The 13,881-nt window shown below is 43.1% G+C and overlaps 1 protein-coding gene across 7 annotated transcripts in view; it reads right to left on the reverse strand.

Annotated features, from left to right (window-relative positions):
* Positions 1 to 54: 54 nt before the first annotated feature.
* The window catches only part of chd9 (chromodomain helicase DNA binding protein 9), a 52,263-nt gene continuing 38,436 nt past the window's right edge, over positions 55 to 13,881 (reverse strand). For 4 of the 7 annotated variants that reach the window (XM_057025779.1, XM_057025774.1, XM_057025775.1 and 1 more), the window contains 21 exons: positions 13,561 to 13,746; positions 13,334 to 13,444; positions 13,050 to 13,249; positions 12,709 to 12,908; positions 12,449 to 12,608; positions 10,538 to 10,627; positions 10,027 to 10,130; positions 9,741 to 9,858; positions 9,562 to 9,619; positions 9,430 to 9,478; positions 8,755 to 9,001; positions 8,452 to 8,657; positions 7,124 to 7,993; positions 6,872 to 7,032; positions 6,356 to 6,586; positions 5,347 to 5,524; positions 4,991 to 5,139; positions 4,643 to 4,873; positions 4,312 to 4,461; positions 4,028 to 4,132; positions 55 to 3,719 (listed from right to left, as the gene is read on the reverse strand). In XM_057025779.1, the coding sequence (XP_056881759.1) occupies positions 2,757 to 3,719; positions 4,028 to 4,132; positions 4,312 to 4,461; positions 4,643 to 4,873; positions 4,991 to 5,139; positions 5,347 to 5,524; positions 6,356 to 6,586; positions 6,872 to 7,032; positions 7,124 to 7,993; positions 8,452 to 8,657; positions 8,755 to 9,001; positions 9,430 to 9,478; positions 9,562 to 9,619; positions 9,741 to 9,858; positions 10,027 to 10,130; positions 10,538 to 10,627; positions 12,449 to 12,608; positions 12,709 to 12,908; positions 13,050 to 13,249; positions 13,334 to 13,444; positions 13,561 to 13,746 (4,767 nt within the window). In that variant the 3' untranslated portion in view covers positions 55 to 2,756. The remainder of the gene's footprint in view (positions 3,720 to 4,027; positions 4,133 to 4,311; positions 4,462 to 4,642; positions 4,874 to 4,990; positions 5,140 to 5,346; positions 5,525 to 6,355; positions 6,587 to 6,871; positions 7,033 to 7,123; positions 7,994 to 8,451; positions 8,658 to 8,754; positions 9,002 to 9,429; positions 9,479 to 9,561; positions 9,620 to 9,740; positions 9,859 to 10,026; positions 10,131 to 10,537; positions 10,628 to 12,448; positions 12,609 to 12,708; positions 12,909 to 13,049; positions 13,250 to 13,333; positions 13,445 to 13,560; positions 13,747 to 13,881) is intronic. The other 3 variants (XM_057025778.1, XM_057025777.1, XM_057025776.1) reach the window with 3 other exon arrangements.

The raw sequence follows: 13,881 nt of genomic DNA on the forward strand, positions 1-13,881 counted from the left end.
GGCCAGAAATAAGATTTCTCTTCCCACCCACCGACAAACCAACAAGCAAAGGCCTTTGATAGTCAGAAGAATATGTTTTAATAAAAATAATTAAACCTCAATTTCCTCTATAGAACTTCATAGAAAGTAATCCAATAAATTACAAATTACTTTGAAGATGTGTTCTCCTGCACTACATAAAGAATTATTTAGACTACACAGACCACAACTTGCAAATATTACAACTGTCCAAATGGGGGAGGGGGGGGGACAGAACCTGTAACATTTAGGATATTATCAAGTCTGAAATAAAAATACAACCGATGATGCCGATTTTATCATCTCAGTGATCAAACACATGAAACCTGAAAGAAAACCTCCCTGTACAGCAGTAGTGTGTTCTTGTCATTCCACTTGCATATAGGTCATGGGTGTTGTGTGCACGTGTGTGTGTGTGTGTGTGTGTTGTTTTGATTTGTGTCTGTGTTTAATGCAGGTTTAACGCCGAGAACAGCAACACTTTATGAATACATTACAACCTGGAGGAGCAACATCATCCTGCAGTGTCTATAAAAGAGGCGAAATAAAAGCGAAAAAGTCCAATCTCATGTCCGTCAAACCGTCTTCCGGCTGCGTCCTAAGGAGGCTCAGCAACAGTCTTTAAACCATGAACCCGTCTGTGTGGGGGACAAAAGATCGATCACATACAGCAGAAGGAGCAGTGGGGCGTTTGCATAAGGGCACTATAAGTTTAAGAAAGCAGAGGTGTGGAGATACAAAATGACAGTGGCATGTTTAAGTTTGTTGCTCAGACATAGAAAAATACTGTACTGTTAGTAATCATTTAAAAAAAATCTGCATTGCAAGCAAGCCCATGACTAAATCTCTATATTTAACAGGCATACAAACAAAAAACAACCAAACTTGAAAGCAGACGTACAGGATCTTCACCTACAACAGAAAGATGCTACAGCAAAACTTGAGAACTAAATGTATTTGGGGGGGGGAGGGGTCCTGCAACACAGAGGGGCTGCTGTACTGCCCCCAGAGCCAGCAGAGGCCTCAGATCATTTCTCAGCATGGATCTAACAGTCCACTGTGTAACAGCAGTCCTACAGCCAGCACTGCTGTGCTGGAGGAGAAAATTGTTGGTGTTTTTTTTTGTTTTTGTTTTTTAAAAAAGGTACTTCGGTTTGAGTGGACTCCAGTGTAAATGTGTATTCTGGTGATGTCGGAGCATGAACGCGTGCGAAACATGGAGAAAACAGCTCGCCAAAACGCGTGGACGCCGCGCACGACTGTCAAAATCGAGCAGGATTCGACAGGTACGGGATAAGGGCACTTCTACGACTAGCTGAAGCTCATTCGTGGATTTAATGATGCCGTAAATAGGTGACCGAGATGTTATTATTTTGTCATCTGAAGCTTTAACACTCAAACACGATAACAGTTACTACAATCTTAGACAGCATACAAACTATTTTGTGCTTGTACCAGGTATGATCGGTAAGACTTTGGTAGGCGGGTGGTGTTCCACACAATCCAATTTGAGATGCATTTAAGGTCAAATACACTTGTTACATGTTTTAGCACACGTCAAAGCTCACAAGGCCCCATTCCTTTAAGACAACATTCAGACTGGAACGTTGTGGAAGCAATAGATAGAGGGTGAGATGCAACTAGTCAGCACAGTGGAAGCTCCGAGTAGTAAAATAAACAACAACTCTAGCAGAGGTGAGGACGTCACGCGTGTGACGTGGACGTCAGCACAGTGAAGCCAACACAGTGGAGGTAACATGCAGTCAAAGAGACCAGGGCTGTAGCACTAGGTTTGGCACACTTTCTAAGGTTTTTCTGACTCCACAGTTTGAAAGGTTTTGGACAACATCATCAACATGTGTGCAAGTGAAGGGCTTTGTCGACTGCGAGTAGCTAAAGTGCACCTTGGCCATGCTGCGACATGTTAAGGTGAGGGAGATGCGTAGTTTCTAAAATTAGACAGTTAAGTTCCACTCGACAATAAGAGACTTGAGCTTATGTGCGATTTTTAAAAAAACAAAACAAACAAAGCATCTACATGGTTCCCTCAGATCCACACCATGTTGCACAGACAACCCAGTTATTACGTTCGCAAATTAATGACACTTAAGCGAGGCTGCGCAAGTTGTTGTGCACTGGGGTGGAACATGGCAGACAGAGAATCTACAGCTTCAGTGACATTCATTAGCTGCCCAAGTTATTGCTGACATATCCAACATATTGTCTGCAAAGCGTGTCTACGGATCTGTAAAATTATGCACTTTTACAAGCCAAAATGTTTGTCAAGTGTCCTTCTCTCAACCCCCCAACAATCAAAATATATTAATAGTACAGCTCAATGATCGTGTTGTAGTTTAGCTTTTTTTTTTTAATAAAATTAAAACCTGACATAATTACAATAATGCCTTTTTTGCAATTGTACATAATTGTGTGGTACAAGTTCACAGAGTTCAGAAATCTACTAAAGGCTGACATGCAAAATGTCTCAAAACAGGACTGTACCCGGTGAACACAACTGAAATTTGATTTCAGTTTCTTTAAAGTCATTTTTCTTTTACTGTTTTTTTTCTCTTTTTTTTCTTTTTTTAACCTTTATTAGACAATATCTTCAATATTTTAGTTAGTTTGTATATTTACATGTAAAGAAATCACAACACAAGTGCTGGAAAATCCATATATATGTGTATATATGTTTACATTTCTAGTCAATACATAAATAAATTTATATTAATATTGAATCAGTCCTCTTCACTTGAGTCTGAATCATCAGATGAGGATGAAGAGCTTCCTGAATCTGACGATGACGACGATGATTCTGCTTTGCCAGAACCTTCAGGACCACTGTTTTCCTTTTGTTCTGCTGACTCTTCATCTTCTTCATCCAAGGTGCCTTCCAATTCATCCTCCTCTTCTTCCTTCACTGCCGGCTGCTCCGTTTTCTGTGTGTTTGACTGGGAGACGGCAGGTGGTGGAGGAGGGGGAGTAGAAAAGGTTGTGTCAGTGTTTGAGTTCTGCGACTGTGTGGCAGACACGGGAAGGTTAAGGCCTGGAGTGAGAAGCATCCCTGGGTAAAGCATACTGGACAGTAACAAGGGGTTAAGTGACAATTGGTGACTGGATGCTGCAGACGCAGCCGAAGCACTTGATGGGGTAGCGGAAGAGGAAGAAGAGCTGGAAGTGGAGGAAGGAGTTGTGATCTCTGTCCTTTCTCCTTTGGTGTCTGAGGTGTGAGGTGCTGCCTTCGAGTCTGACGGCTCGGCGGCTCTACCACAGGAGGTTCCCTTTGCCTTCTCCTCAGATCCCTCTGTGCCGTCCTGAGGGGACTTTCCAACCAAGTTGTTCATACCGAGCAGATTTGGCAATCCGGGCACACCAGAGAGCATCATGGGAAACATGGCAGCCAAGTTACTTGCAGCCATGTTGCTAGCATCAGACGGCAGCCCCATCAGGCCTGTGGTGAGCTGCAGGGACTGTAAACTCTGCAGGTTCTGTTGGAAGGCCTGCAGGCTGCTTAGGTCCAGTCCGGAGAGAAGGCCATTGGTCAGCATGGGATTCAAACCCAGAGCAGAGGCTGACGGGTTAGTTGCTGCTGCCGCTGCCTTCGCCAAAGGATTCTTTGGTCGACGTCCACGTCGACTCACCTCCTCTGGAACAATGGGTCCTGTCAGGATCCTGTCGAACATACTCTCTGGAAGGTAACCCTGGAAGGTATACGACACACGATGTTTAGCACAGCCAGCTGTAAAGATCATTATAAATATATAGAGGTGAAGAAAGGTTCTCCCTCATTTTAGATGCTGGCTAATTAAAAATAAAAAAAACCTATTTAACCTTCTTGACTGTGACTTCACATCTTCCACAATGATCAGTGAAAAAAAAATGAGCACATTCTTAATTAGTTTCCACTTTGCCGGGGCTGGAGGCACAGCATGCATCTCACGTTAGCTTTGGCACACTGACACAAGCTCAGAGAGAGAGCTTCAATCTGATGAGTTACTTTGATACTTACAGACTTCTTGACAACATCAGCCCATTCGGGTGGAACTCCGTACTCGGGATTTTCCTGAAGGAACCGGCACAAGTTCTTCAGAGGAGGAGCAAAAGCTCCACCGACCTGCACAGATTACAGCATTGATAGAAGTCCCCCAGAGACAAGAGAACCATAAACTCTTTAAAAACTAATACAGACAGTGCCGAAGCACTTGTATGTATGTATCTACATCATGCAGTACCCACTAAAAAACCCTGTAGCTGAGATTACTTGTCATTTTTTAAATGTAGGTTTTAGCAAACCTTGCGTGCATTCCTCCTATTGATGATCTGAACCCTTTCCTCTCCAGTCAGACTGTTCACATCTATCTTGTTTGGGTTCCTGCAGCGATGCCTCTTCTGTTTGGGTCGACCATCCTGGAAATGGAACTGCATCTGCATCTTATTTACCCCCTGGTCACAAAACAGAATTAATTTACATTGAGAATATTGGACTGTTTCTTTTATCAATTGCATTATCAAGCTATGCAACATGGGAGTGTTTGGGCATTGGCCATTCGTCACTACAGAAAGCAAATGACTAGGAAAAATTAGCTTTGTATGCTATTAAGCAAGCATAAGACTATGGACTTACAGGAATGAAGGCTCCTGTGTCTGCCACAAAGCCAGGGTGCTCGTTTAGCCACTGTTCCAAATCTTTCCTCTTGGGTGCATCATCGCCAGCGAGCCGGGTGCCATCTTTAAGGTTGATGACAGGGACCCTGCTCTCAGTATCTGGGGTACCCTGAGTGGAGCTCTGGCAGTATTGTAGCGCAGGGGTTGCACCCATGCCTACCTGGCCAATTCCACCCCATCCTTGAGGCATCTGAGATACATTCAAGACATTAACAGCTCATCTTTAAGACCCACAGCACACACTGATACAGGGGGATAAGCTATATAAAAATAAAATAGGGATTTTCAAGGAAGCTGACATGCTTACCTGTTCAGGAACAGCAGGGACTCTACTCTTGTTCATGAAAAGGAGATCCATTCCCTCTACATTCTTTCTCCTCCCTCTCCTCTTCTTTACCACTGGTTGGCTGTCAAGCACACCATTTAATCTCATCTGACCAGCAAAATCTGCAGGCACTGCAAAAGAAAAGCCAAGTTAGTTGTAAATTATAAGATTTTAAGGACCCAAGGTTCTGTAAAGGTTTAGCGATTTTCCTCTGAGATGTCGGCGATGAGGCAAAAGAGGACTATTGTGCCAATGGTACGCTTTGCTGCCATCTCGTGGCAGTAAAAATTAGCACAGCCCAGTCACAGTCTTGAGACTAGAGGGGAATGAATACGAACCAGTCTGGAAGCTGCACTGAGGCTTGGTGATATCAGCCAGGCCTGTGTCCGAGGCATTCTGTAGCTCGTGAAGGCGGGCCAGGTACTGCTGCTGGGCCTGTGGTCCCTCTTCTGACTCCAGCGGTCTCTTTAAAGGTAAACCTTGTTTTTGGAAGGTCAACTTCAGACCTCCCTCCTGCTACACACACAAAAACAAGGGTTAAGAAACTTTGCAACATGTATATATTTCCGAAAGGAAAACAAATTTATTTTATATGGGGCCTCTAATCTACATTTATATCTATGAACACTGCGGCTGCTATGTTGATTTTTTTTTGTTTTCTTTACACAACAATACTGCAGTTCGTAACAAAAACATATCTTTGCCAATTTGTTGTTAGTGGTACTTGCAGACATAGAAAATGGTAGAGGCTTGTAGGATCGGGGGAAGTCTAATAATAGTTGGGGCTGCAGTGGGAAGCCATGCCATAGCTGCTGTCAGCATTTGAAGATTTTAAAGGTACCAAAGAGTAGGTGGACATAGCACACCTGTGGTTAAAAACACCAAGGAAAACATCCTTATTGAGAGAGCCGCACTCAAGCGAAGAAGAAATAGATGGAAGTATGAATCCCGCTAAGTTAATAACAACATTGCCCAGAAGTACATCAGAGAACACCCACAGCCATGCTCTCCATATCAATCTGATTATAAGCAAGACATCTTTAGTAGAGAGTGGCTTCACACTGACCCTTATTATACACTCATGACTGAGTGATTTGAGCTCATGTAATCACAGCCTCGGAGCTCAATTCAAATTGAGTGTGTGGGAACAGAGAGGAAGGCTGCTATTAAATTAATCTCTCCTCCTGCAAGCCAGACAAAACCCCTAATCATACCCAGAGGGACGAAGGAGGAAAACCAGAGAAACATGCTGAACATGGCAGCTAGCACCAGTCATGGCAGCAAAAGTGGGTCCTACGATTAGGGCGAAGCGGACGGAAAGGGGCAAGTAGGGAAATATCAACATACTTCATTGAGTTTTACTGAGAACTCCTTGTTTTCTGCAACATGCTTGGTCACCTTTGACCCCTGTGGTGAGGCCGATGGGTCCTCGCACAGGCTGTTGGCGTTGTCTAGCAGCTTGGTGGTGTAGAAAGAGGCCACAGCACCTCCAGGCTCATATACCCGCCGTGTTTCAGGCCACTTGCCCTTTAGCACTGCTTGGCAGATGCTGTCCAGGCGGTTAATGATCACACGATCCTGAACAAACAACACAGATCATCAGCACAGTTTTGTTTTGCTTCTTTCAGTTAGTCAGTAACTTTAATTCTATTGAGTATTCATTTTTAATAAATTTAGTCTCTTTAACCATTTGCCCATGTCACATATTCTACATTGTTGCATGGGCAGCAGTGACAATGGTAGTAGCTTCAAGTATGACTCTGAATTGTTCCTTTTGTTGTCATTTCTTCCAATAAAAGCTTCACAAATCACTGGTGCAATTTATCAGCTACAGTGAAGTTGCACAAATGTACAATGGGTCACCTTTGGCCAGTAGGATGCAGCAAGCATGTAACCTCCTTCCTGTAAAGGATGGGATGAGCTGTTGGCAATGCCATTTTCAGCTACTTGTGTCTCATCTTGTGTAGTGCTCAGAGACGCCACACTGTCCTCATCAAAACCCTTCACACTCGTTGCAGCAGGCACTAAGGAGGGAAGCACACAGACAAATTAGACACACACTCCAAAATGATTACAGTATGCAAGGTGAAGATGTAAGATGCACTTCGCTCTCACCTTTCTTCTTCCGTTCTTCGCCCTCACTTTCACTGTCATCAGAAGATGATGAAGAGGAAGACGATGATGAAGAAGAACCAGACGAGCACGATGATGAAGAGGAAGAGGAACTGGAGCCAGAGTGTGATGAGGAAGAAGAGGATGAGGATGAGGAAGAGGAGGAGCGTGATGAAGAACTTGAGGAAGATCCATCCGATTCGGAGCCACGCCTCGCCTCTCTGCGGCCTCTCTTGCTGGGTTTTTTGGGTTTCCTCTCAGAGGAATTGGGTGTCAGAGGTTTGGTTCGAGCTGCCACCATCTGTTGCTCGCCGTCCTTCACCTCTGGAACAGGTTTCTCTTCTAGTCCTGTTGGAGTAGCTGGTGGTGGAGGACTCCACCTCTCCCCCTGCTTCTCTCTGCCCTCTTCCCCCTCAGATGCTGGTTCCACTTTGGGCACAATACTACAGGGATCTGCATCTCTCTGGGCTGGTGGTGGCAGCGGGGAGCCTGTCAACATGAAGCTGGAGACCTGGCTCTGAGGGTGTAGAAGAGACGTGGGTGTGCATGATTGCTGTTGCTGTGGAGCTTTTGTTTGGCTGTATTTGCGCTGGGCAACCATGAAGCTGAGCTCCGGATCTCTCAGGATGTGGTAGTCTGTTCTGCTAACTCCATGCTTCGCTGCACCAATTAGCAGGTCGCGGTCGTGAGTGCCAGCTTCCCACCAGACAGGTAAGTCAGAGCTCATCTGGCACAGAGACAGGCGATCGTAGAGTAATGGATGGCGAAGTACTTGTTCTCTAACTTGGCGAAGCAACTCTACTCTGTAAAGAGTTCGAGATGCTCTCTCCTCTGTTATGGGCTGAATGTTCAGTGAGGGGTCCACCACAGAGTCTGGAAGAAAGAAAGATAAACTGTGAGAGAAAGGAAAAGATAATAGGGCTGCTACAAAGGCACAAAGAAAGTTCCGTTTTTGCCTGGGGTTTCACCATCGCACCATTTATTTATCTGTGAATGATTAACCTTTATCCCCCTCTTCTTTAATATAGCTGAGCCAGCTTGTTTATTGTCTATGCCAAATCTGTTGAACCAGATCAGCTTTCATGAAAATCAGGTGCGACTGATTTCTCCAGGCTCACATTGTTCCCAGACAGGACTGATTATGATACATACAGTATTAGAGAATAAGCAGCGGTCTTTTGTCGTTTCCATTTATAGATTTTTTTGTTCATAAGCTGCACGTAATGATAGGGTCTTTAGAAAATGAAAATGGGGGAATATGCAATAGTGCATGAAAGTATAGTTAATGGCACAAAAAGATTAATTAAAAAATGCAAAAGTTCAGTTCTGACCTCCTTCTTTTGGTGGTAAGCGACACACCCGTCGACACATGGCAGCAAAAGCACATAGGTATTTTTGAAGGCTCTCGTCAGTCTTCTTGTGCAGCCGTGCCATGGCCCTGAACTTGGTCCAGTCAAACCTGCCAAGGTTTGGGTCGAAAACAACACCAAATGTGGAGACCACGCGGTAGAAATCTGCTTCTTCTCGCCTGGTCCATCTGAGGAAAAGAAATACCTTCGTTGGAATCCGAGTGCATTCTAGCACTGGCTGAAATAAACTGACCAACAGTTCCAACATCGACTCTCTCCTCCTACCTTTGCTGGCGTTCTATCTTAGCAGCCATTTTGGGGTTGAAGGTGTCGTTGAATGCAGAGGGTAAAGGGTAGAGTGGACCAGAAAGCATCATGGTTGGCTGTGACTGAGACTGGGTTTGGTGGATTTGGAGGATCTGTCGGCTCTTGGTGAAACGCTGGGAGGCTGTGATCAGACGCCTTAATCGAGCTGTCAGCACTGAGGGTGAAGGCCAGTAGATGGTTTGACCTTCTGTCTGCGGAACTGGTTCTGAAAGCCACAGGTAAAAAAAACATGCATGAATTACAAAAACTCTTTTCCAAAGCGATTGATAAAGTCAATAAAAAGTTTATTTAACCGAGATTGCCTTGCTGGGGTGTTCGCTCTTATAACTTCTGTAACAGGATGTGATGTGATTTTCCAACAGCAAAAGTTTGCAAGCTATGATGTTTGATGTGATCTGATCAACGAATGATGAGTAATGTAGGCATAGGTGCTGAAAAATAGACCTGAAGTGTTCCTCCAATGCTGCGTAGCGCCGAGGCGCTTCTGGCATGGTCGAGAGACATGACATGGCACTCGCTGGAGAAATGTAGCTATTTACTAGAATGGGAGTGTATCTGCTAAGCTGTGCATGGAGCTATGTGAGGCAGATGCATTATGCGGAAAATGGGCTTTGTGAGGTTCTAAAAACTCACCTCCAGCATTGTCAGCAACAACCAAATCTCCGGGAGAGGAGGCATCATCCTAGATGAGACGATGATGTGCATTAATGGAGGTGCAATACAAATGTGTGCTCAGAATTCCCATCATGCACTTTGTGACCTTACCTCAATATCGTCCTTTAGCAGGGCAGGGGCGGGCTTGTATTCTGGATCATCTACATCCCTAAACATGATTTGAAGGTTTAATTGTCTTTTTTATTGGAAATATTTTAATTTGCAGCCGGAACATCAGGGTGAATGCCACATGGATGTTTTTCATGATTTAAATGGAATAATGAGCTCACCCATCCATGAAGTCATTGCCTCTCTGTTCAGCTGCGATGGCCTTCTCATCTGGTCGCCCCACACGTTCTACAAAGCACAAAGCAGGGTCCGCACGGATGGTGTTGTACTTTTCATAACCTGAAAGAGTACATGAGGACATTTCAATTATTTGTGACTTCAGTATCTTAAAAAACATTATGAAACACCCAAAAAATACAGCATAGTGATAAAAGATGTAACTATGACTCTACACTTTTCTCACTTATTAAATGAATGAAGATAGAAAAAGGATGTAGGGTTTCATACCATGCTTAAAGACTCCTAGCAGTAGGCACTTGTCAGAGACGGCATCCCACCACAAGGCTGGCAGTTCAGAGTTGTCAAGATCAGGAACCCAAATCTTAATCTCACTAAATAAAACAGGGATGAAATAGAGGGAGATGTGTCGATAGATGTGTGCTCTCTTTCCTTTCATTTTTTTTAAATAAATCAAGATATATATTTATAAATGCCCCAAATAAAAAGTAATAAAGTTTTAAAATATACAAAAGATAACTGAACCATAGTTTGTGATTAACTGTTTTTAACAACACAAACCTCCCAAAATCCACCACCAGATGGAGCTCTACAATTTACTAATACCAGAAGTTAATGAGTTTTTTCTTCAATTCAACAAGTGCATAGAATATATTTTTCACACTGCTAAGCCAGAAAATAGAGAATATAAAGAACATTAGGAAAAACAGTCCAAAGTTACAGGAAACCTCTGATTTCTCTATTTTCTTATCCATTCTAAGAGAATGTCTGTATAGCTCACCTGGAGTCTGCCCCATCCAGCACGTTCTGGGCCAGGCTTCCTATTACCTCTTGTTTCAGGTAGTAGAGCATTCTGACGCGGAGCAGCACCCTGCACAGAGAAAACCCACCAGTCACCACAAAGCATAGAGAAATGCTGAGGGCACAGAAACCAAAGGATTGACAAACAGGGCAGCCTGATGAACATAGTTGAAATGAATGAAATGCGTGACAGTTCAGCCTTAACCTACATGTACGTAACCACAAGCTGAAAGATAGCACACATGTATTCACATGTTCCTAAAATTTAGAATTCTTGCATTTACATTTGTAGGTTTCAGGCCTTGCATAGAACATAATTCTAAATGGCCATTACAAAATGTCACGTGTGAAAATGAGGGAATGAATACTCTGTCATTTCTCTAGTCATTACAGGGTTGTACACTGGCAACAGATGAAGGCTGAGAAGCCTAGACTGACATAGTAAAGAGAGAGAATGGCTGACTCACAGGGGAGACATTAGCTCTGTGATGCATGATCACAGCTAACAGGCTCTGAGCGACAGTCAGGCAGAGGGAAGTGTGGCGTGCCAGGCTGTAACATCTAGGATGCCTTGAGATTTGTTTGGTGTACAAAACTGTTCTTTTTAATGATTTTTGCCTGAACACAAACCAATTTGAATTTTAAACAGTTTATTTTTTATAGGCTGTGATTTTCATAGTTTTATTGTCCCCTTTATTCTGCCACAGCTCCCAAATATGCTGTTTTTTCTTTCTTACAGGATACCAGAAATGCTAAGATATTGAAATACAGCACGAACACATTTCAAAAAATACAATTCAGGGTTTCCTTTTACCCCTAAAAAATAAATAAATTAATTAAATTCCCCTTTGATTTACTGTCAGGAATAATGCCATTTTGCGGTCGTGGCCTGAGTGATGATGTCTGCAGTGACCAGTCTGGACTTGTAACTCGGGCAATATTTAGTTCTGAACTTCCTCTAGCTTCTTTCTCCAGCCCTTAACCTCCTATCGAAACCTACTCTGGAGCAACCACTTCCTACAGTAGTCTGCACAACCTCAAAGTCTGTGTTAGCTTTGTATAATGTGGTTTACTCATTTTTAATATGGGGATTCACTCACACACACACACACAATATCTATTAAATATTTATTTTTCTCCCTCCTATATGTATGGCCCACTGTCCAACTCCAGAAGTCACATTCCTTGGACCAAAATTGCAGTGATCAGCGTCCACTGCTGACTGTCCACATTTGTCCTTCGTCACACAGACTATTCTGGACTCAGCACAACTGGACCAGGAAACAATTGAGAACTTTCTATGGAAGCTTAAGCGGTCTGCCTCCAAAGCCAAATACAACCAATAGGCCCAACAGACTGCCCCTGTCCTCATAAAGCAGCAGCAATCTACATGTATTGATATTTCAGCAGCCTATTTTGACAGTGGCATTGAGGCAGGAGCTCTCTCATTAAGACTAAAGCCTAACAATAAGTAAGTCAGTCCATTGTCCAATAAAGCAGGTCCTACTGTCGGTGGAAGATTCCATTGTTAAAATGTGTGCCTGCGAAAATCATATATGCATGCAGCCATGATTCAATTTAGTTAAAATGATCAATGTATTTGAGAAAATGATGACGAAATGTCAGTTGCTGAAGCAGGTTTACAACAACATGAGAGGACAATGGTGTCCACATGGAATAAAATACACTTCAAAAAATCTGACAGCACATTAACTGTAAGTGTGTAAACACTAAAAACACTGGCTATAATAACTGGATGTTTCAATTAGTAAGATTAGTTTAATTATCATCTGCTGCATTTAAAAATTAAAATGCTTGGTTACATATTAATACTTGGCATTAAGTATCCTTTAATTTCCTCTATTTTGAAGTAGGATAAGGAAACACGTACTTGTTACAGTGGTGTTTGAGGTGTTTCTTGTAGCCGTCGTCCTGAAGGATGTGCTCTGGGTTGTGCTTCCGAAGCCACTCGGCTTTGTGAATGTCAAAAGAACTGGACTGAGTCTTCACCTTCTTGCCTTTTCTGCCCCGTGGAACAGGGGCAGAAAGACCTAGGGACAAAGGGGACATTTTAGGGATGATAAAGTAATCCTTCAAGTGTTTAATATCACAGCTTTCTGTTAAGTGAAGTCTGGAGGATCTGACACTTACCCAAGTGATTCTGAAGCTCCTTGGTGCGACCATCCTCCGTGGGTGCAATCAGGTCCCACATGAAACTTTTGATTTTGTCATCTCCACGGTAATGGACCAGGCAGTAAGACAACAGGGCCCTGCAGATGGATTCCACGTCCCACTCAGTCAGCTGCTTCTTAAACCGCCCATGAGCCAGAATGTCCTTCCAACGACCCCACCTGATGGGAATTTACAACAGAATAAGCCAATACATTCTAAAGAGACATGGTTATTTCAAGTCGTAAGGGTATCATAAAAGGTTCTGTATGACTAGAATTATAATTTTAGAATATCTGTTTCAACGATCATAATCATCTTACCCATAAACCAGCAGGTTCTTCTCCACTCTAAAACATTCAGTGCGTCCATAGCTGTTGAGGCGTTCGTTGTTTCGCCTGAACTTGGGTTTTGTTTCATCTCCATCACTTTCACCCTCTGAAAGTTCTGCCAGCTCATCCTTGGTGGCACTGAACGGTCTTGTCTGCTTTCTGACACGGGGGGTGTCAATCACCAGGCTGTTCTGTAGAAGGCAAATAAAAAATATGACTCAATTTTCACAAAAGATAATTAGAATATAAATATGAAGAACGCTTGAAAAACATACTCTGCCATTGACCATTTCCATGTCAATGTCAGCCTTTTTGGCCCATTTGTCCCAGAAGTTTGGGTCATCCAGAGAGATGTCTGTACGGTTACCAGAAGCTACAAAACTAGCCTGAAATAGGACATCAAAATCATTTTAAGATAAAATAATTTTTGACTGCAATCAGGTGTAAAAACAGACTGAGCTGTTTCAGTTGTCCTGAGTTGTTTATATCTATAATTACTGACCTTGGCAAATGTGGACCCTCGTCCTTCGGACTCAATGGTGATGGTCTTTGTCCTCCGTTGGAGGATTTGGTCAATATCCTCTTCACAGAACTTTGCCCCTTCATCTTCCTCATCCATGATTGCCCCATATGCACCACGCTTCAACAGATCCTCAATCTCCCTCTTTGATAACTGCTGCTGCGCTGCCTGAGATGCAAGGGAAACGGACAATAAGTTGTGGATCAGTTAGCAAAATAAATAATCCTATATTCAACATGAGCTGCACATACCGTCCTCTTTGAAAAAATGACACATCAGTTTATTTAAAAGAAAAAAAAAAAA

Source organism: Takifugu flavidus, chromosome 2, assembly GCF_003711565.1.
Source record: "Takifugu flavidus isolate HTHZ2018 chromosome 2, ASM371156v2, whole genome shotgun sequence".
NCBI classification, from domain to species: domain Eukaryota; kingdom Metazoa; phylum Chordata; class Actinopteri; order Tetraodontiformes; family Tetraodontidae; genus Takifugu; species Takifugu flavidus.